At 55.4% G+C, this 18948-nt stretch overlaps 1 protein-coding gene and 1 long non-coding RNA gene across 5 annotated transcripts; one reads left to right on the forward strand and one right to left on the reverse strand.

Moving 5' to 3' along the window:
• The first annotated feature begins 2573 nt into the window (after positions 1–2573).
• LOC144286394 (uncharacterized) lies at positions 2574–9844 on the forward strand. 3 transcript variants are annotated; one of them, XR_013354471.1, is made up of 7 exons: positions 2574–2909; positions 3512–3663; positions 6069–6216; positions 6988–7161; positions 7301–7450; positions 7853–8207; positions 8862–9844. It is a non-coding gene; the product is annotated as an uncharacterized LOC144286394 (long non-coding RNA). The 3 variants fall into 3 exon arrangements; XR_013354470.1 differs by having other exon boundaries at positions 7853–9844; XR_013354472.1 differs by having other exon boundaries at positions 7074–7161; positions 7853–9844.
• SGCA (sarcoglycan alpha) lies at positions 4065–17527 on the reverse strand. 2 transcript variants are annotated; one of them, XM_077852800.1, is made up of 10 exons: positions 17381–17527; positions 16153–16272; positions 15900–16054; positions 15674–15746; positions 15115–15313; positions 14554–14716; positions 13432–13640; positions 13197–13223; positions 7914–8106; positions 4065–6154 (listed from the first exon to the last, which is right to left on the reverse strand). In XM_077852800.1, the coding sequence occupies exons 1-9, from the start codon at positions 17415–17417 to the stop codon at positions 7926–7928; spliced, it is 1164 nt and encodes a 387-aa protein (XP_077708926.1). In that variant the 5' UTR covers positions 17418–17527; the 3' UTR covers positions 4065–6154; positions 7914–7925. The 2 variants fall into 2 exon arrangements, with proteins under 2 accessions (XP_077708926.1, XP_077708925.1); XM_077852799.1 differs by lacking the exon at positions 4065–6154 and adding an exon at positions 7452–7644.
• Between the last annotated feature and the right edge of the window lie 1421 nt (positions 17528–18948).

Consider the following 18948-nt stretch of genomic DNA (forward strand, 5'->3'; position numbering starts at 1 on the left):
TTATGCCTTGACCCTTTCCCCCTCCCTCATGCAGTCTTCCTGGCGAGTCTCCCAAATGCCTTCTTCCCTACAGTGCCACACAGGCCACTCCCATGTGCAGCAGCACGCACCTGTGCACATGCCTCCCTTCAGATCCTTGGCTGCCCAAACCTCAGGCGTACTCTCCATTAACATCACTGACACTGCTCTTGTTCTGTGCAGCTGTGGGTACCCTGCAGGGTTGGGGGTAGGGTGGAAGGCACCGCCCAGCGGGCACTGGGAGTCCCACGCATGGCTGACAGAGGGTGGGGCTGGTGAGGAGTACCTGGAAGCCTCTCAGCAGGGCCTCTCCCTGGGCAAACATAGAGGGTCATCTGGCCTCTCCTCCCTCCTCAGAGCTCACTCTGAGCTCCCCCAAAAGAGCAAGAAGCAGGACAGTTCAAGAAGGGTCGCTGAGCCTGCCCTGAGGGCCTGAGAGAGGAGAGGAAGGGCTCTGGCCTTTCTGTCCCAGGGAAAGGGGGAGGCAGCAGACCTGCCCTCAGAAGAGCTTCCCCAGGGCCCTCGGAAAGCTGCAGTCAGGCACTTACAGGGTGTTGTCATGCAGGCAACAGACCCTGACCCTGACCCTGACCCTGAGGGGTATGTACCAGGTCGCTCTTGGCCTTCTAAGTCCTCATAATCCCTCCGTGCAGAGTGGCCTGGAAGGTCACTCTTCCCATTCCCTGCATCCTGCCCATTCCTTATCCCTTTAAAAAAAATTTTACTTCCTCTGCCTCATTATCTCCCTCCCTTCCCTTCTGCCTCCCCTTCTGCCTGCCCTTCCCTCCTGCCTGCCTGAGAACCTGAGCACCCCCCAGCTGACTGGTCAGCTCCCCAGGCTCAGGGAAGGGGGACAGCAGTGAGCAGTCACTAGGGACACAGAGGTCTCCAGAGAGTTGGAAGTCCGGAGTAGACCAGGTACCCGGAGACCTGGAGACAGGGAGAAGTTGAAGCTGTGCCCCCCACCCACCCACCCAAGGTCTCGGGCCCTAAATCTCAAAGGCAGGAGGAAAGGCCCATATCCCTCCCTTGAGTCTCAGAGAAACAGAGTCAGAGAGGCCACCGTCAGCAATGCTAACGCCATTGCTCTCATCAAGCGGTCATGAAGATTAATTGTGGCTTTTAATAATTCATCATTAGCACTTCTACCACAATCTGGACAGTGTAGAAAGGGAATTTGTCTCAAGTGGTTAAGAAATTATGACAAATAAATGAAGGTTTCTTCATATGCAAACTACCCGACCTGTGTGGCAACTGCTGGGTGGTGATGAGGCCCATCTACCCAGGCCTCCAGCCCCGGGGTGCGGGGGCAGGAGAGGGCTCTGCGCTGACTTAGCCCATCCTCTGCTGCACCCCGCCTCCTGGGGGCAACCAAGGCTCTACTTGGCTGCTACCCACCTGTCCCTTCTCACTGTCCCCTTCCTTGCCCACACCTGTCACACCAGCCAAAAAGGTGACCACAAATCCCAGGTGTGTACTACACTTTCCACTTCCAGGCCTTTCTTGATGCCTCTTCCTCTACCTCCTCATTGGCCCGCCCACCCCAGGCCTGGTCTGTCCCCTCTGAATTTCCACAGGTCTCCACATCTACAGAATTAATTTTAGTCTTAACAGTAGACACCGTTGCACCGTTTTATGCTTTCGCAGTTCCCTGTTGTGTCCTCCAGGCCCAGCAGGGCTGACTGAGACCAGAGACCAGTGTGCCATGCAGGGCTGAGCACCGGGCCCCGCTTGGAGACTGGGGAGACGACAGTGAGAACGTGAGGTAGGAAGGGGGGGCTTTCAGGGAGCGGTGGGTGCCTGTGTGAACCAGAGTGAGCAGGCGTGAGAGGAGGAGCAATGAAAACCAGCTCATGTGGGAGAGCAGACAGCGTGGAAGGCCCTAGGCCAGTGCTTTCTGCAACCTGGAAGCGCACTCTCCCTATGCTGTCCCATACCATAGCCACTAGCCACACATGGGTGTGCCACTGAAGAACTCAATTTTTGATTGCATTTAACTGTAATTAATTTTCTTTAAGATTTTATTTATTTATTCATGAGAGACACACAGGGAGAAGCAGAGACACAGGCAGAGGGAGAAGCAGGCTCCCTGCAGGGAGCCCGATGTGGGACTCGATCCCAGGACCCCAGGATCACGCCCTGAGCTGAAGGCAGACGCTCAACTGCTGAGCCACCCAGGGGTCCCTAACTGTAATAGTTTTAAGAACCGCAAGTGGCTAGTGGCCACCACATTGGGCAGCGCGTCTCTAGACACACGAGTGAGTATGTCTCTTACTATATAGGTACGAATGTACACACAGAGACACAAGTGTATGTGTGTGCACGGTGTGTACACACACGCATATGAGGGCATATGAGGTGACGCCGTGTGTGGCAGGGGTGTGCTGGGCAGCTCTGAGCCTGTGTCATGTGGTACGAGGCCAGAATGTGGTTTCAGTGTGTGTGCAGGACAGGAGGGGAGGGGGACAAAGGGGCCATTGTACCACATTCCCAACTCAAGCCCTCCTCTCTGCTGACATCACCGCTGCCCTAAATAGAGCTGCCCAGACCCGCTCCCCCAGGCCCTGGCTGCCCCCTGCATGGTGGCATGGCGCCGGCTGTTCCACTGCTGCTCCCCGGAACTCACTTCTGTCTCCTTTCTGAGGAGATGGGCCGCATTCCTAGGGCTGATTTCTCAGGCAACTTCAGATGGAAAATTCTAGAAAGGAAGGAGGTTTCATCTGGATTTTTTATTTTTGCCTCTTTCTCAGAATCCCGAGTCCCTTCTGTGGTATGAGTCCATCTCCTGGCAGGATTTTTTTATGACTGAAATATGGCATCCTCCTTTTTTTGGGTCAGTTCTTCACCCTCCGCTGCCCCAGAGCCTTCAAGACTTTCCTGGATGGATATGGGTGAGGTTGGGGAGGGGAGAGGTTGGGGGCAGCCGCCGAGCTGGAGTACAGGAGCCTCAGGCAATGGTGGGGGTCTGTGGGGTTGTGTGCAGAACAGGAGAGTTAATGTGGGGCTGTGCTCAAAACCAGGACCCACAGTGGAAAGCTGCTTGGGGACTGTGAGTGTGGGAGGCTGTGTGAATGGGTGAGGTGGATGCCACCCAGACATCCCTGTGTGCATGAGAATGTGTCTCACTCTCTGCTGCCCCATAAACAAGTGTGTCTGTGGTCAGAGGGGCCCCACACGCGTACAGGTGTGCTGGGGATGGGTGAGTGGGGGGGTCTGCATATATGAGGACCGCTTCCACACACATATAGCAGCAGAGGAGATGCTCTGTGAACTGAGAAGGTAAGGGTCTAGCAGTAGGGACGTGTGTGGGCATAGGTGTGACAGAGGACATAGGAGGGCCTGCAGATGGGTGGGGGCAGCTGAACAGGGAGGAGTTGAGGAAAAATCAGGAGTGGGTGGGTGTGGGGGACCACCACCCTAAAGTGCCAGGGCCAGTGGAGCCCTCTCAAGGATGAGCACTGTGTCTCTGTCCTCTTCCTGGTATGTGCTCCAGAGGGTACCAAGTAGAGCAAAGAGATGTCCACGGATTGCGAGGCAAGACCCGGGAAGAAAGATGGCCCTGATCTAGCAGGGTAATCAGACCCTTCTGCACACAGAGATTTCAACGCCTTTGCAGAGCACGTGCACAGCAAGGCCTGGAGGGAGGTGAGTTTGGTGTGTGCAGGGGGGGGAGAGTGAGGTTTTCTCTGCATAAGGCAGTGGGAGGAAAAGGAGAATGGGGCGGGATGGGGACCAAAGCACATTTTAGAACCAGAAGACCACACATTCAAGTTCTAAGTGTCTTCACTGTTGTGGTGCCACCTCCCACCCCCTGCAACTCCTCAAGGCTTTGGAAAACTCATGCATGCATAGAGGTCTGGTACCAGCAGGTGGTTCTGGAGAAAGTGAGGAAAGAGGCCGAGTTCTGGGTTTGGGTTGATCTGGAGTGGAGATAAAGGAAGAGCTGTGAAACGGGCGCTGTTCAGTAAAGATAGTATGCGAGCCACGGACATGATTTTTCATTTTCTAACAGCCATATTAAGACAACAAAAAAGAAACAGGCAAGGTTAATTGTAATAACATATTTTATTTAACCCACATATCCCAAAATTTCATTTCACTGGCCAGCAGACCAGTGCCAGGAAACATGGAAATTTCAGCCTCCACTCCAAACTCACAGGGAGAGCATGAAGCCTTCACAGGGCACAGAATGTAAATGGAGCTCACTTAATCTGGATCTTAGTGGGCAGGGGGACCCTATGGGCCTCTGGCTTGGGAGTGGTCACTCAAGAGTTCCTACGTAATAATGTCTCCTTTCTCAGGAGCTGCCAGATGCCAGGCACTCGTCCGGGGCTCACAAATCCTCCCAACAGCCCCCAGGCAGTTATGATTAACGTCTTATGAGTAAACGAGCTGTCAGAGCCATGATTTGAGTCCTGCTCACTCTGAGCCCAAATCCCAACAAACACACCCTATAAATGCTGTATGTGTGTGTGCGTGTGTGAAGAGCCAGGGAGACACAGGCCCCATGGGGCAGGGCTCTGTGTTCTCACTCAGACATGGATCCTCCTCCCAGACTGAGATGTTGAGGGAACGTCTAGGGTCAGGCCACCATGGGGCTCTGTTTAGGGTGAAGGTAGGGGCCCCTCCACACTAGATCGCAGGGTAGCGCTTGCTGTGGGACTGGAGGAGCCAAGGGTGGGGCAGGGCATGTAGCTGAATCTCGGTGGGGCGGGGGACACTGTGGCTATTTTTCCTTGGCTATAGACTGTGGGGCGTGACTGCTCTGTGAGGCATGAGCCTCATCCCTCAGCGAGAGGAGAGGTGCTGAGTCCGGCAGTGCCTTTGCCACGCGCTGCCAGGGGCGCCTGGGTGTGCGCGTGCGTGTGCCTGGGCACGGCTCAGTGTCCTCTGCAGTCACGCCATCCTCCCAGCTACTTGTCTGGGCTGCTTCCTCCCAGGCCAGCAGCCAGGCTCCCGTGTGCTCCTCGGAGCCAAGATGTCAAGGCAAAGCCAGGCAGCAGAGGGAAGCAAGGGGCTGGCTGAGGAACTCTCCCAGCCCTGGCTACCTGGGCAGGAGCGCAGAGACCAGGAGAGGGCAGCCCCTGCCTCAAGGGGGCAGCGATCGAGGAAGAGCACCCTGGGAGAGCAGCCTGGCAGTCTAGAGCCTCTGGCCTGAGCACATTCTGTGCAGCTCCAAGTTTCGGCCAGATGAGGGGCCTCAAGGCAAAGGAGGAAACGAAGAGACAGAGGCACTGTCTTGTCAGAGGACACATGTGGTTAGGGGGTGGCCACCCCAACAGGCACTCAGTCTAAAACATCTACTGAGCACCTCCCAAGTGCCTGCCTCCACAGATGCTTATGGGATAACTAATTAACAGCTAACTAACTAACTAACTAACTAACTAACTAACTAACTAACTAACAGGTGTGGGATGCCCAGCAGGCAGGGTGACAGGAACATAATGTTAGAAGTGCTAGCGATGGCCTTGGGCACCTTCTTTGCCCAGAAAGGAGGAACAACTTTCTTAAGAGCTCTGAGCACACCGAGACCAGAGTACCCCCTCCAAACATCTTTCCTGAGCACCTGCTATGTGCAGGCACCCCAGCGCCCCCATCCACAGTGGGCGCACAGAATCCTGCCCTCCTGGATTTTATATCTGGAGGTGGAGCTTATATCTAGGGTAAGAAGCCAGCCTAGAACAAGGCACAGGGAGGGTACACAGTGCTCTGGAAACAGGGGAGCTGGAAGGGGCTCTCTGAGGAGCTACCATTTGGGCAAAGACCAGGACAACTGCGATGGGGGGAGTTGTGTGGGTGGGGTGTGGAGGGGACAGGGGGATCCCGGCAGAGAGAACAGCATGGGCAAAGGCCCCCAAAGCAGGCGCGAGTTAACGAGGCAGTGTGGCTGCAGTGGGCGTGTGAAGAGTAGGAATGAGGTCAGAGGGCTGGGCAGGGCCAGCAGGCCTGGGTCAAGTGTGTGGGTCTTACTCTCAGTGTGACCAGAAGGCGTTGGAGAGTTAAAAGCTGCAGGGGTGGAGGGTGAGATCTCCTGATCTTTCTTCTCAAAGGATGGGCCTGGCTCCTGCTGGAGCTGAGACTGGAGGGCAGGAAGGCAAGGGCGCTGTTGCAGGGGCCCAGGAGCCAGATCCTGGAGCTGCACCGGGAAGACGAGAGTGGAAGCCATGAGAAGTGGATGGATTCAGGACACACGTGAAGGTGGGGATTCCGGGGAATGAAAGAAAGGGGAGGGGTCTGAGGGGACGCTCACCACCCCCTTGCCCGTACATTTCTGAACACCCGGATGTGATATTCAGAAACTTAGCCGTCCTCAAGGGTCCTTGGCCCAGGAACCCGCCCTCCCTGCTTAAGACTGGGGGCTGCCTTCTCTATCAGCCCCAAGCCTGGGCCCCTATCTCCAGGTAAGGAAAAATTCCACATGCAGCTGCCCATCTCTACCACCCCCTTGGGGGAAGGAGAGGGATAGTTGAGAGTCAGCTCCAGGACAGTGGGTGGATCCCAGGCCAGGTGGGTTGAACTCTAAAAGAGATTTCGAGGTCACCATAAAGTTTTCTTGTCCTGGTTTGGATTTTCTTGGAGTTGCCCCCCAGATCCAGGGGCCTGAGACTTAGACCCTAAGTCCTTGTTCCTCTGCTATGCCTCCTTTTTCTGGGTCCCTTCTTGGGCCTAAATCTGGCTTGTCCTCCCAAGGGAGTGGTCAGATGTGAGACTGGGTGTGGCTCAGAATGTCAGTGGGCAGGGGCCCAACTGGTCTGGTGCAGATATAACCACCTGGGAGAAACAAGCCAGGGCCTCTTCCTAGCCAGCGGAGCTCTCCAGGACCAAGCTGGTGACACTCAGCTCAACAAAAGTTCCAGGTCATGCGGTGTCCTCTGACCTCTGCCTGACCCCTGGGGAGGCCCACCAATAAGGGGTCATTGAGCCGAGGCATTCAGGGTCACTTATCCTGACCCCTCTCTCCATGTACAGACTGGACCCCTCATAGCATGAGTTACAAAGGGGATCCTTCCCCTCCGGGATCTAGTTAAGTAAGAGCCTGGACCTATTGCTTCCAGAATCCTTCAGGCCTCCAGAAGGCAGCATGGAGGTGGGCACACCAGGTTCTGAGCCAAACTCTGCCACTTGCTTGCTCTGTGACCTTAGGTAAGTTGCTTACTCTCCCTGGGCCTCGGTCTCCTCCTCTATAAAATGGGGATGATGACCAGTAATCCCTCACTGTCAGGTTCTGTTGGAGGAATAAGACCAGGGCCACAGATAGCAGGTCCTTCCCTCTTTCTTCCAGAGAGGTTGAGAAAACAGCAAAATGCCCAGAGTCCAAAGGGCAGGCTGGTAGCCCCTGGCTGACTCTGAGGGCTCCCAGAAGGCAGAAAGGGAACCTGAGGCAGCAAGTGCCAGTTGGAGGCTGCTGAGAAGAAGGCGCCGGTAACAACAGGTGAGCAGAGCTGCAGCTCTTTATTCCAGGGGTCTTGACCCTCAACCCCCTCACCTTCCCCTGCCACCATCTCTCTGCTTGTTCCAAGCCTGGGGGCCATCAGGCCAGGAGCCAGAATCCTGAGGAAGGATGTGGCTGTGGGTCAGCTGCTCTGTGGGAGGCAGGGAGAGAGGCAGAGGAGGCCGGGGCTGGAACTGGAACAGCAGAGGGAGGGGGTGAGGGGCTGTGATGCCCAGGCCTTGGTCCTCCTGCCTCGTCCCCACCCCAGCCCTCCGACCATTTGGCATGGGGGGCGGGGACATAGCCCTGGCCCTGCGGAACAACCCTCACGGCTGCCTCAGAGGAGCAGGAGGGTCTGCTGACCCCTCTCTTTGACCTCCCCTTCCCCACCATCGGCCCCAGCCCCCAGACAGGAGCCACGCTGTTCCCAGATATGAGGCTGACACCACTCCGCCAGACCCACCTGCATGTCCCCTCAGTGCTGGTCCAGGATGAGGGGCACCTGGGCGCTGTCCACTCGCGGAGGCAGCCGCTCGCCCGTGCGCACGTTGAACATAGGCAGCGTGGAGAGGGGCCGGGGCACCTCGCGGCTGGATGCCATCTGCCGCAGCTCCTCTGTGTTCCCGCGGATAGTGCAGTGGTGGACCATCTGGATGCTGGGGGCACGGGCCGGCACAGTCGTCAGTCCCGGGAGCCAACTCCGCTGAGGCTCGGCGCGGCACTGCCTCTGAGCCACCCTGCAGTCCCTCCCCACCTGGTATGTAGGGGAAACTCACACACATGACGGGTGAGGGGAAGACAAACAAGGAAGGTCTTTGGTGCCAGCTCAGTGTCCAGTGAGGAGGCATAGGCTGTGGGCACAGCCAGCCTGGATTCCAAGCTGTGTGTCCCTGGCAAGTTGCTGAACCACTCTGTGCCTCAGTGTCCTCAACTGTAAGATGGACATAATGCTAGAATCTGCCTCCTAGCACTGTGGTGGGAATTAAATGAGAAAAATGTTTAGAGAAGTGCCTGGTGCCTGCTAAGAACTCCTGAGGTGCCAGCCATGAATAGGTACCCGCAGTGGATTGCTATTTCCAGAGGCCGGCGTTTGCTGGGGTTTATATTCCGATCACCTTCCCGGTCCCTTCCAGCATTCAGCTCCCTCCCCAAATACTCTCTCCTACCATTGACCATCCAGTCTTCCCCGCCTCATCCCTCTTAGTCTGGCAAACTTCCCCCTCCATCTCTTCCCACCTCCTCCTCTGGCTCCCGGGCTGTTTCCTGCCAGGCCTCCGTGGTCTCATCTTCTGGCTCCTCCCATCTAGCCTCCCTGGCCTTTGTACCCGGCCCTCTCCCACCCCTCCCCAGCCTGCCCCCCACCACTGACTAGCTCTGGACACCAAGTCTTTGCTCTCTGGCTTTATTCCAGATCAAAACTCCATGAGGCCGACCCCGGGATCTGCCCTCAGTGGGCCTGAAATCCCTGTGGCCATCAGAAAGCCCTTTCTGAGCTCTCATGTCAGAAAGGAGACTTGCTTCTGTCTTCTCAGAAAGCTCAGCCTCATTCTCATTTGAGATCCTGAGGAGCTTGCCTTCTGCTGCCTGGGGCAAGCTTCTGTTCATTTTGAGAAGTAGGGTAGTACGGTGTAACCCAACATCAGCACTTGCTTTGAATATACATGTGAGTCCTGCTACTTACTGGCTGTGTGATTTTATGCAAGTCACTTAACTTCTCTGTGCCACTATTTCCTCCATCGTAATGCAGTTTTTGTACATATTAAATGAGTTAATACAGGAAAAAACACTCCTGGTCAGCATCATAGCAAGTGGTAGCTAATATTATAGGAAGGCCAACGTTGCTATAATCATCATCAGCGTTATTTTATTATAGTAGGCCCACTGATGTGCTTGACCTCTAGTAAAGGGATGTTTCCAAGCCCCTTTACATGAATCCACCCACATTTGTGGGTCCAGCCTAGAGATATTTTCCTAGATTACCTGGTTGCCAGGTGAGAGATAGCAGGGACTCTTCATCACAAACAATAAGAATTAGTTTTCCTTGGGGCACCTGGGTGGTTCAGTCAGTAGAGCATCCCAATCTTGATTTTGGGTCAGATCATTATCTCAGGGTCTTGAGACTGAGCCCAAGTCAGGCTCCCGCTCGGCCAGGAGTCTGCTTCTCTCCCTCTTCTTTCCCTCTGCCCACCCAACTCTCAAAACAAATAAAATCTTAAAAAAAAAAAAAAAAAAAAAAGAGGGGTGCCTAGATGGCTCAATCAGTTAAGTGTCTGCCTTTGGTTTAGATCTCAGGGTCCTGGGATGGAGCCCCAGAGCCCCATATCATTGGGCTCCCTGCTCCGTGGGGAGCCTGCTTATCTGTCTCCCTCTGCCCCTCCCCCTGCTTGTGCTCTTTATATAGCTTGTGCTATATATATATATATATATATATATATATATATAAATTAGTTTCCTTAAAGGAGTAGGGGCCCCGGGCAGGGTGGAAGCTACCCCACTTGCCTCTGGGTTACTGATCAAATGGGGAAGGGGCCATGATCCCCACCCCAGTCCAAGTCTCTATAGACACCAATAGCAGCTAGAGCCCAAGAGATTAGACTACAGGTCAGACTGGCTAGCTTCGCGCTGAATGGGCCACATTCCTCCTGGGGGGAGTAGGACCAAGTCCTGTCTGGTTGGCGGGAGGAGGTGGAGTCACCCTCTAAGGCCAGGGGAGGATCAAGATGAGCTCTTGAGTCTGGAATTTGGCAAGCACAATTGTCCAAAACACAATTTTCCATTCCCAGGCAAGGGGAGGCTGAGAGAGAAAGGAAGCAAGCAGCATATGGATGCTTAGGACTAGAGGCAGCCAGACAGGTAATGCCCTGGCAGGGGAAGGGCTCTTAGTTAATGCCCCCCCCTCACGACTCCCCCTCGCCCCCAGCCCTGCATCTGGATCTCATTACTCTGGCAACACACACAGGTGGAAAATGTTCCCGGGACATTTTTCCAGAGCAGGAGCAGAAGCCAGACCCACTGTTGCCTTCCACATCAGCACTTGGGCAGCCGAAAATGAATAGGCAGGCATTCCTACACACACGCACACACACACACACATGCATGCACGCACACTCTCCCCACCACCAACACACACCCGTCGAGCCCTGTCTCTGACACATAGACCACAGAAGAGGGTCAGGCTGGAGGACTTTCTGACCAGCACGCTCTGATACAGGCAATAGAATCACAATGTGTGGATAATTTGGAAAACAGCAGACACTGAACAAGCAAAAAAAAAAAAAAAAAAAAAAATTGAATTTGTAGAAATAAATCAACACAAAATCCAAACCATCAAGGGCTAATGTGGCACATGGTAAACCTGGTAATTGGTTCAACATTGATGGAGGAAGCAGATTTTCCTGATAGCTTCAGAGCTGCCAAACCAAGCCAGGAAAGCTGGCCATGATGGAAATAACTGCTCAGAAGAGAATTTCCACAATGGCAGAAGATGTAATTGATCAAATTTGGCACAGGCCAAAAAAATTGAGGAATAAAATGTTCCTTGAAAAACTTACATGGAAAATCACTCATCCCAATGGGAAAAAGTTCTATCAAATAAAAATGAAAAAAACAAACAAACAAACAAACAAAAAACAACCAAAGCAGAGCCTTTCCACTGCTTTGTGATCAAAAGTGACCAAGGAATCAAATTGACCTAGGGAGATCAAGGAATTACATTTTTGTTCACTCTGGAAAATGTTACCCCCGTAAAAAATTCATAAATGTTGGTATAAGTCTGATTCTACAAATGTTTGTATTCTTCAACCCAGTGGGTTGAGATGGCAGGTTTAAAATGGAGGGTCTCAGGGAGGTGGCTGGGCGCTCAGTTGGTTAAGTGCTCGACTCTTGATTTCAGCTCAGGTCATGATCTCGGGGTCCTGAGATCGAGCCCTGTGTCAGGCTCTACGCTCAGTGCAGAGTCAGCTTGTCTGCTCCCCCACCCAGCGCGCGCTCTCTCTCTCTCTCTCTCTCAAATAAATAAATCAATAAAATCTAAAAAAAAAAAAAAACCACACACACACACAACCAACCCTGGGGTCTCAGAATACCCTGAAATCAGCCAATGAATACACTTCTAAACACACATGTGCCTGCATCAACACACCATGTGGGGTCCACCCATCCACCCACACAGCCTCAGCCCTTCTTCCTGGGGCACCTGACTTGTCAGATGCCCACACTATCTGTCAACTCCCGTGCACACCTCCCAGATGGGAACAATGGGACCACTGTGACCCTCGCAGGATTCTAGTGGCCTCACAATGTCCCCCTGAGGTCACTGCAGAGATAACCTTGCCACCCCCTGCACCTGAGACACAAGTCTGCTGAGGCCAGCTGAGGGTAATCATCCCTGGTCCTCCTCTGGCCACCCAGGGGAAGGCTCCGAGGGAACCAGGAACAGAGACTTGCCTCACCCACAGAAGAGCCACCCAGTGGAGACTTCCAGCCGCCACCCTGGAGGTCCCTGCGCCTAGTTCCCTCCACCCGCCCCAGGGAGAGATGCAGAAAGACACTTTGGTACCACCCCCATCTGCACCTGTGATCTCAAACACTGTGCAGGGTGCGAGCCGGCAGGCCAGCGTATCTGGGACCTCCAGCAAGAGCGAGAATGGGCACTGCACCAGCACCAAAGCCCACCGGAAGCCCAGCATATCCAAGGTGATCCTGGGGGTTGTGGAGGACAAGGGGATGCACAATCCTGTGACTCTAGCCACCCTGAAGAAGGCGGTCGCCACCACGGGCTACAACATGACCCGGAATGCTTGGCGCTTCAAGCGAGTGCTCAAGGGGCTGGTGGACAAGGGCATTCTCAAGCAGGTGACTGGCAAGGGGGCCTCAGGCTCCTTCCGCATGGGCAAGAAGTTTGCCTCCAGGTTCAAGTTCAGGACCCAGAGACAGCACCAGTCTGGGCAGCGCCGGTCAGGGCAGCGCCGGCCTCGGCAGCACCGGCCTGGGAAGCGCAGGTTGCTAGCGGGCTCCCAAAGGGGGCACAAGCGGCTACCCAAGGGGGTTCACAGGGTGGCCAAATGCCACCGCAATTAACAGGGCAGGCCAGGCAAGGAGGAGGCAGGGTGCCAGGCCCGCCACAGGCTCAGTGCAGTGAGAATAAAAGGAGCCTAACTTATCTCATACCTGCCTCCTGGAATCTTTGGGGTTCAAGAGAAGGGGAGTGGAAGGAGGCTTGGGACAGGGGAAAGGTAAAGCTGGCTTGGTGGGGAGGGTGTGGAAACCTGAGCAAAAGAGTAAGATGGATTTGGCCAGGGCTGGAGGAATTGAAAGCATATGACATCACATGGCGAAACCAGGGCCAGAGAGCGTCCCACTGATTGTGTGGCATAACCCAGCCTGGAACCATACATAGTGTCTGACTCAGTGAAGTGTATGTGTGTGCGTGTGTGCACATGTTGTGCATGTGTGTGGGCACGCAGCCTCAAGTTGCTTCTCAAACCCTCTCCCCCCCAGGGTGGCAGCAGGCCCCCACACCCAGCTGGGTCCCTTCCCATGCCCCATCCCAGATTAGGGTCCTCTATGGAGACCAGCAAATGAGAAGGCCAGGCCAGAATAGGTCAGGCGCAGCAATCAGCCAGCCCAGAGCTGGAGCTCAGAGGCCAGGCATGGCTCCCATCATCCCAGAGTAATCTGTGCTTGTCTGCGCTGCTCATGGAGTCTAGGGGTGCTCCCACCCAGCCCCCAGCTTTCCCCTACTCACTCAGAGGTGGCCAGGTCTCTCTTCAGCCTGTGGAAAAGTGAGGGAGGGTAATAGTTATTATCCGCAACCCCCTCCTGGTGCCAGGCCAGGCAAGAGGTCCCCACTTCTTTCCTGGCTGAGGACTCCGCTCCCTGAGGGGGGTCTGTGTCCCCAGGGAGCACAAGTGCCACAAGGAGTCCCATGGATGTGAGCACCAGCCACAGTACCCTCCCCACCCTCTGTCCCCCATACTCACTGTCCCTCTCGCCGGCAGCACATGATGTAGGCCAGCAGCAGAGTGAGAAGCAGAGCCACCAGCAGTGGCACCAGGAGGGTGACCAGTGCGTCAGTGAGGAAGTCTCGGGCCGTGGCCTCAGTAGGTGGGCAGAAGAATGGGTCAATCTCCAGGATCCCATCGCCTAGGGTAGGCATCTCATCTGCAGGCTCTGGTACTGACTTATCCACCTGCTCAGAGAGCCCAGGGCTAACCTAGCAGCAGTTGGCTGGACACAGAGACCCCCGGGGGCCAGGGCAGGGGTGACCCATACAACCACAGGGTTTCCTTCTGCCTGCCTCCCCCAGCTTGGGCGAGTTAGGAGGACAAGCACTGGACTAGGACCCCAGAGAGAAGGTCGAGGAGAGGCAGGTCTGTACAATGGTTAGAGCATACCTCTAAGGCCCTACTGTGTAAGTTTGAATCCTGATTCAGACAGATGCTGTGCTGGATGACTTACCTCCAGGTGACTCCTCTCCCTCACCTGTAAAGTCAATGGTAATAGTGGTACCTGTCTCTGGGACGGTGGGTGGTGAGGGTAAAACATTTTGATTGGATAGTGCCTCGCCCATGGCGAGTGCTCAAAGATGTTGTTGATTGAGTTGAACAGAGGACTCTAGGGGTTCCCAGACTGGGGAGTCAGGGTCTCTAAGGACCCCAGATCCTCAGATAATTGTGCTCAATATCCCAAAAAGCAGTAGTGAGCATCTCTGGTTTGTAACTTGGGAGTGAGAGCTATCTTTTCCTTGTCGCAGGCAGATTTGCTAGGTGACACCTTAGAAGGAAGCAGACAGAACTGTCCCAGAGTGTCCAGTGGTGGGAAAAGGATTTTTGGAACTGCCCTATGGAAGTGATGGTTCTAGCTGCTGGGTTGGGCCCATCTGAGACTTCTGGACCTGGAGAGCCCTTTTCTGGATTATGGACTCTGTCGCCCCCTTATGGGATGAGATGGAACTTCAGTGTGTGTGTGTGTGTGTGTGTGTGTGTGTGTGTGTGTGTGTGTAATCAGAGAAAGAAACAGGAATAGAGATGGAGTGGGAAGAGGGGTACGGAGGAGATTGCGATGCCCTATCCCCCGCCCCCGGAGCCAGGATCCCTCCTCACCAGGGTCACATTGCACCAGTCAACACGGAAGTAAGGTGCCAAGGTGTCATAGCAGGACAGAAGTGGAGGCTGACCCTGGGCACAGCGAGCGTGGCTGTCAGGAGATGCCACCATCTTCAGGCAGGTGGAGAAGGGTGAAGCAGATCCCACCTTGATGTAAACCCTGGGCCCAGATAGAAGCCACGGTTAGCATACTGGGAGGGGGTGCCACTGGGCACTGGAGATTTGGGGTTACAGGGCCACTTCTGAGACCTGGGTTATGATGAGAGTACACAGAGCACCCCAGTCTTCTAGGAGGCCTAACACTCCGAGGAATGTCTTTTGATGGCTGGATCTTTTATGTCCTCATGGGATATCAGGGAGTATAGAATTTAGGGTAATTACGGTTTGGGCCCAGGAAGGGCAAAAAGATGAAGGGGTGGCTGGAGGAAAGTGGACAGTGATGTGACACTGGGAGATACATTTGGGTGTGAAGGTGCACGAAGGTGCTCCATGCCCCACCACCTGGAAGGCCAGCTGCCGCCACCTCCTCCAGAAAGCCCTCCTGGGTCACACACTTACCCTTCCTTGCGACCCTCAATGGGAAGGGGGACACGGCCGCCACGGTCCAAGGCAGAGGTAATGTTGAGTAGCTGGAGCTCCCCTGGTTCCCAGAGCCCTCCCAAGGATGTGAGGAAGCGACTGGCAGGCGTTGAGGGCAGCACCTCCTCCACATCATGGCTGCACACCAGGAACTCAGCTTGGTATGGCAGCAGGGGGCCTGGAAGTGCCAGGTTGGCACTTGAGGCTGCACGGAGTACTGCATGGATCCTTCCCAAGACTCGCCCCATTCGAGCTCCTCCCTACGCCCCATCAGACTCCTTCCTTACTCCCTAACTTCCCATCCCTCACAGGCCCCAAAAGCCCTGCCCACAGCTTCAACAACTTCCCAAGGCCCCACAGACTGTCAGCACAACAGCCAAGAATACAGCTCAAGTCTTTCCAGGATGCCTTGCTCCGACTATTCCCACTTGTGAGTGTCCCCTTCACACACACCCCTTCCCTCCTTCCAAGGGAAATCCCTCAAAAAGGGCACTGAGGGGGTAGAGGTGGGGCAGGGGTGCGGTGGGGCTAGTAGTACCTTCTGGGTCCTCAATCAACAGCACCAGCCTCTGCCGGGTGGTGTCAAAGCTGTCCCGATTGTAAGCTGTGACCTGATGGGGTAGAGGGAAGAGGGTGGAGGGATGGGTTGAGGGGAGAAACAAGGAGGGGACTGAGATACCCACAAATTAGAGGCATCTAAATTATGTAAATGGACAGGCACAGATGCCCACATGGGACAGAGCCACTGGGGTCCCTGCTGGTACCTCAATGACCTGGCGCCCACGATCTTCTGGAGTGGGGGTGCCGTAGAGGAAGCCAGGCTGGTGGGGGCTGCGCTGGGTGTAGCGGAGCCACCGAGGCAGGTCTGGGTATCCTTGGAGGTGGGCATGGTAGGTGATTGGGACAGTGGAGGGGACATCTGGTAGAAGGAAAGAGGGTTGGAGAAGTGATAGGAGGCTTCACTAGCCCCCTGCCAGGTACCAGCAGCCCACTCGATGCCCTTCAGACCCCTCTCACCAACATGCTCAGGAAGATGCAGGAAGGTTTCCCGGTCCAAGGTGTGCACAAAGACACGGCCCACAAGAGGCTGCAGGGTGGTCTGCTGGGCCTCGGTGTCCCCTTGCCTTGCCAAGAGACCTGTGGGGACCCCACAACCCCCAAACCCACACATCAGCATTAGTCCTGGGCAGGGAGAGGATAAGTTCCTGGTGCCCCTAAGAGACAGGAGAAGTGGTGGGAGGCCTCCAGGAAAGGATAGGGGGTGCCCTGGCTGTGCCACACACTTGGATCAGTGACAGGACTTGACCTTTGTTTGGTTTGGATTCATGGGAGCCACCTCCCTCTGTCCTCATTTTAAGCTCCCTTTAAGGGGTCACACCAGGCAGGGACTGCTATCTGGCTAGGGGGTGTGTGGGGTATGGGGGTGTGTATGCATGTTAAGGGTACTTGCAAAAAATCCCTAAAGAATGCTGTGTCAGGGGTGCCTGGGTGGCTCAGGGGGTGAGGCATCCGACTCTTGATTTCAGTTCAGGTCATGGTCTGATGAGGGTCTCAAGATGAAGTCCCATGTTGGGCTCTGTCACTCTAGGCATGGAGCCTGCTTAAGATTCTCTCTCCGTCTCCCTCTGCCCCTCCCACCACCCTCCCTCCCTGTGCATGCTTGGTCACCCTCTCTCTCTCAAAAAAAATTAATAAATACAAATTTTAAAAAAGAATGCTGAGTGTCTGGGAGGCTGGAGGGGAGGGGGGCACGGAACGAACTTTTGAGGAAGGTGGGTAGCCATTCTAGGACCCCTTCCAACTCCCCTAATACACAGCAGGAAAGGGGCCCACAAGAGAAGCCAATAAAAGCTAAGCAAATGGGATCCTAAGCCCCAGGAGAAGGACCTGCCCCAACACCCTCCCAAGGGCCCCCACACCCTCCCAAGGCCAAATTTAGCCTGAGCCTAGAAAGGAGGCAGACCAGCCAGCCCATTAAAGGGCCAACGACACTCCGGGCCTGTGCCATCAGGCCCACCTTGACCTCAGACACACCATCAGTCAGAGCTCCCAGGCCCCCACATACCAGAGCCCCATGTCCAGCCTCATTTCCCTGGGCCTCCCGCTGGACACAGCATGAACACCCCAAAGTCCTCTGGCCCCTGCCCCAGACCCCTCCCCTGAGGGGCCTCTCTATTTCCACCTCTTCACCCCTAAATCCCATCCCTTTGTCCTGGGCCTATCCCAGAAGAAGGCCCCAACTTGCCCACAAGGAGAAGAATCCAGATTAGTGCTGCTGCCATGGCTGCCCCAGCCTGCCCGGGCCCTGAGAGTGACAGAGACAGGAGCAGGGGGGGAGGAGGGAGGGAGGCAGAGTGGGAGGGGACGAGGGAGGGGACGAGGGAGGGACGAGGAGAGGGAGGTGTCCCAGAGCAGCTGGCCCCAGCTTCTGCCAGTGGGTCCCTCCCCTTCCCCCCCAGAGCAGGCACTGAATCTGGAGTGGACACTCCCCTCACATGACAGGGTCCCTCCAATGATCCCCCCTTCACTGCAGTGGCCAGAGAACATTTTCTAAACCACCAACCTGACTCCCCAAGTCAGCCCTGAAAACACTAAGGGCTCCTATTGCCCTAAGTCCCCAGCTGTTGGTGGCTTTCAGACCCTGCCCGTACCTGGCCATCCTGTCCAGCATCCCCTCCTGTCACCCTTGCCAACCAACCAACCACACACACACACACACACACACACACACACACACCCCATCCCAGGCTCCTGCCCAGCCTCTCTCTGCAGCGCCCTATCTGCCATGCTCTCAGTCTTTTGCACAAGCCCTTCCCTCTGCTTGGAGTTCCCTTCCTGCCCTCGTGGGACCAGCAAACTGCCACTTGCCTAGCAAGCCTCAAGAGAGGCCTCCTCTCCTCTCTGAAGCCTTTTTGCTCTGGCTTCCTCCACTAGGCTGAGCTGGGCTCCCCCCGGGTCCCACAGTGCACAGCACTGTGGGGTGGACTGGAACCTTATTATCCTTGCATCCCGGACCTGGCACCGGGCCTGGCAACTAGCAGGTGTAGGGGGGACTAAGTGACAGCCTCCTTAACTGCACACAGAACAGCTGGCTGCCCACCTCCCCAGCTGTCATCCCCAGACCAATCACGCTCGGCATGTACCCCAGGTCTGGGAAGAGAGACAGCCCTGGACAGGATGAGCCAGGCAGACAGGGGAGCAAAAGAGGTAGCACAGGCTTGGAGGCCCGCCAGCTTGGATGCAATTCCCACCTTGACCCCTCCCTGGAGACGTTGGCCTTGAAGAGCTCAGCTGTCCTCTCTAGGCTCTGTTCCTACAACTACAACGTGGCAGAGATAGTGCTCACCTCTCATGTCCTTGTGAGTCCTTGTGACGAAGCCACAACATCATGAACTCTGCGCATATTTACAGAGCCTGCGCAGTGTGGGGCAGGAGGCAGGGAGGGGCAGAAAGCTGGGCCCGTGGAGCCTGCACACTGGTGGGTAGGGACAGCTGACCCCAAAGGGGAGGGATGCACTTCTCTTTGGGGGCTTCTCACTCAGAGCAGGCAGAGAGGACTCTCCTTAGACGTTCTGAGAAGGAGGCTGGGACTCAAGGGTGCCAGGGTTCCAAAATTCCTGGTGTGTGCGTGAGCCTCCCTCCTGGGCCTTACTACTTCCCCGCCATGCTCAGCACCCCAAGCAAGGACCCCCGGGAACAGCTCTGGTGGAGCCTGAGGGGCAGGCTGTTGGCCTGTCAGCCAGAATGACCCGTGGGCAGGTTACTGAGTCCTCATCTTTCTTTCTCTCTCCCACCACCTGACCATCCCATCCA

The sequence above is a fragment of the Canis aureus genome, chromosome 16, assembly GCF_053574225.1.
Source record: "Canis aureus isolate CA01 chromosome 16, VMU_Caureus_v.1.0, whole genome shotgun sequence".
Lineage (NCBI taxonomy): Eukaryota > Metazoa > Chordata > Mammalia > Carnivora > Canidae > Canis > Canis aureus.

Bases quoted from the DNA above. Each gene is read 5' to 3' on its own strand.
- SGCA (XM_077852800.1), bottom strand. From the start codon at position 17,417: ATGGCAGCAGCACTAATCTGGATTCTTCTCCTTGTGG. The intron at 15,747-15,899 runs GTACCAGCAGGG...CTACCCCATCAG, and splicing joins GTGGGCGCCAGGTCATTGAG to GTCACAGCTTACAATCGGGA. The intron at 14,717-15,114 runs GTAAGTGTGTGA...ATCTGGGCCCAG, and splicing joins ATTGAGGGTCGCAAGGAAGG to GGTTTACATCAAGGTGGGAT.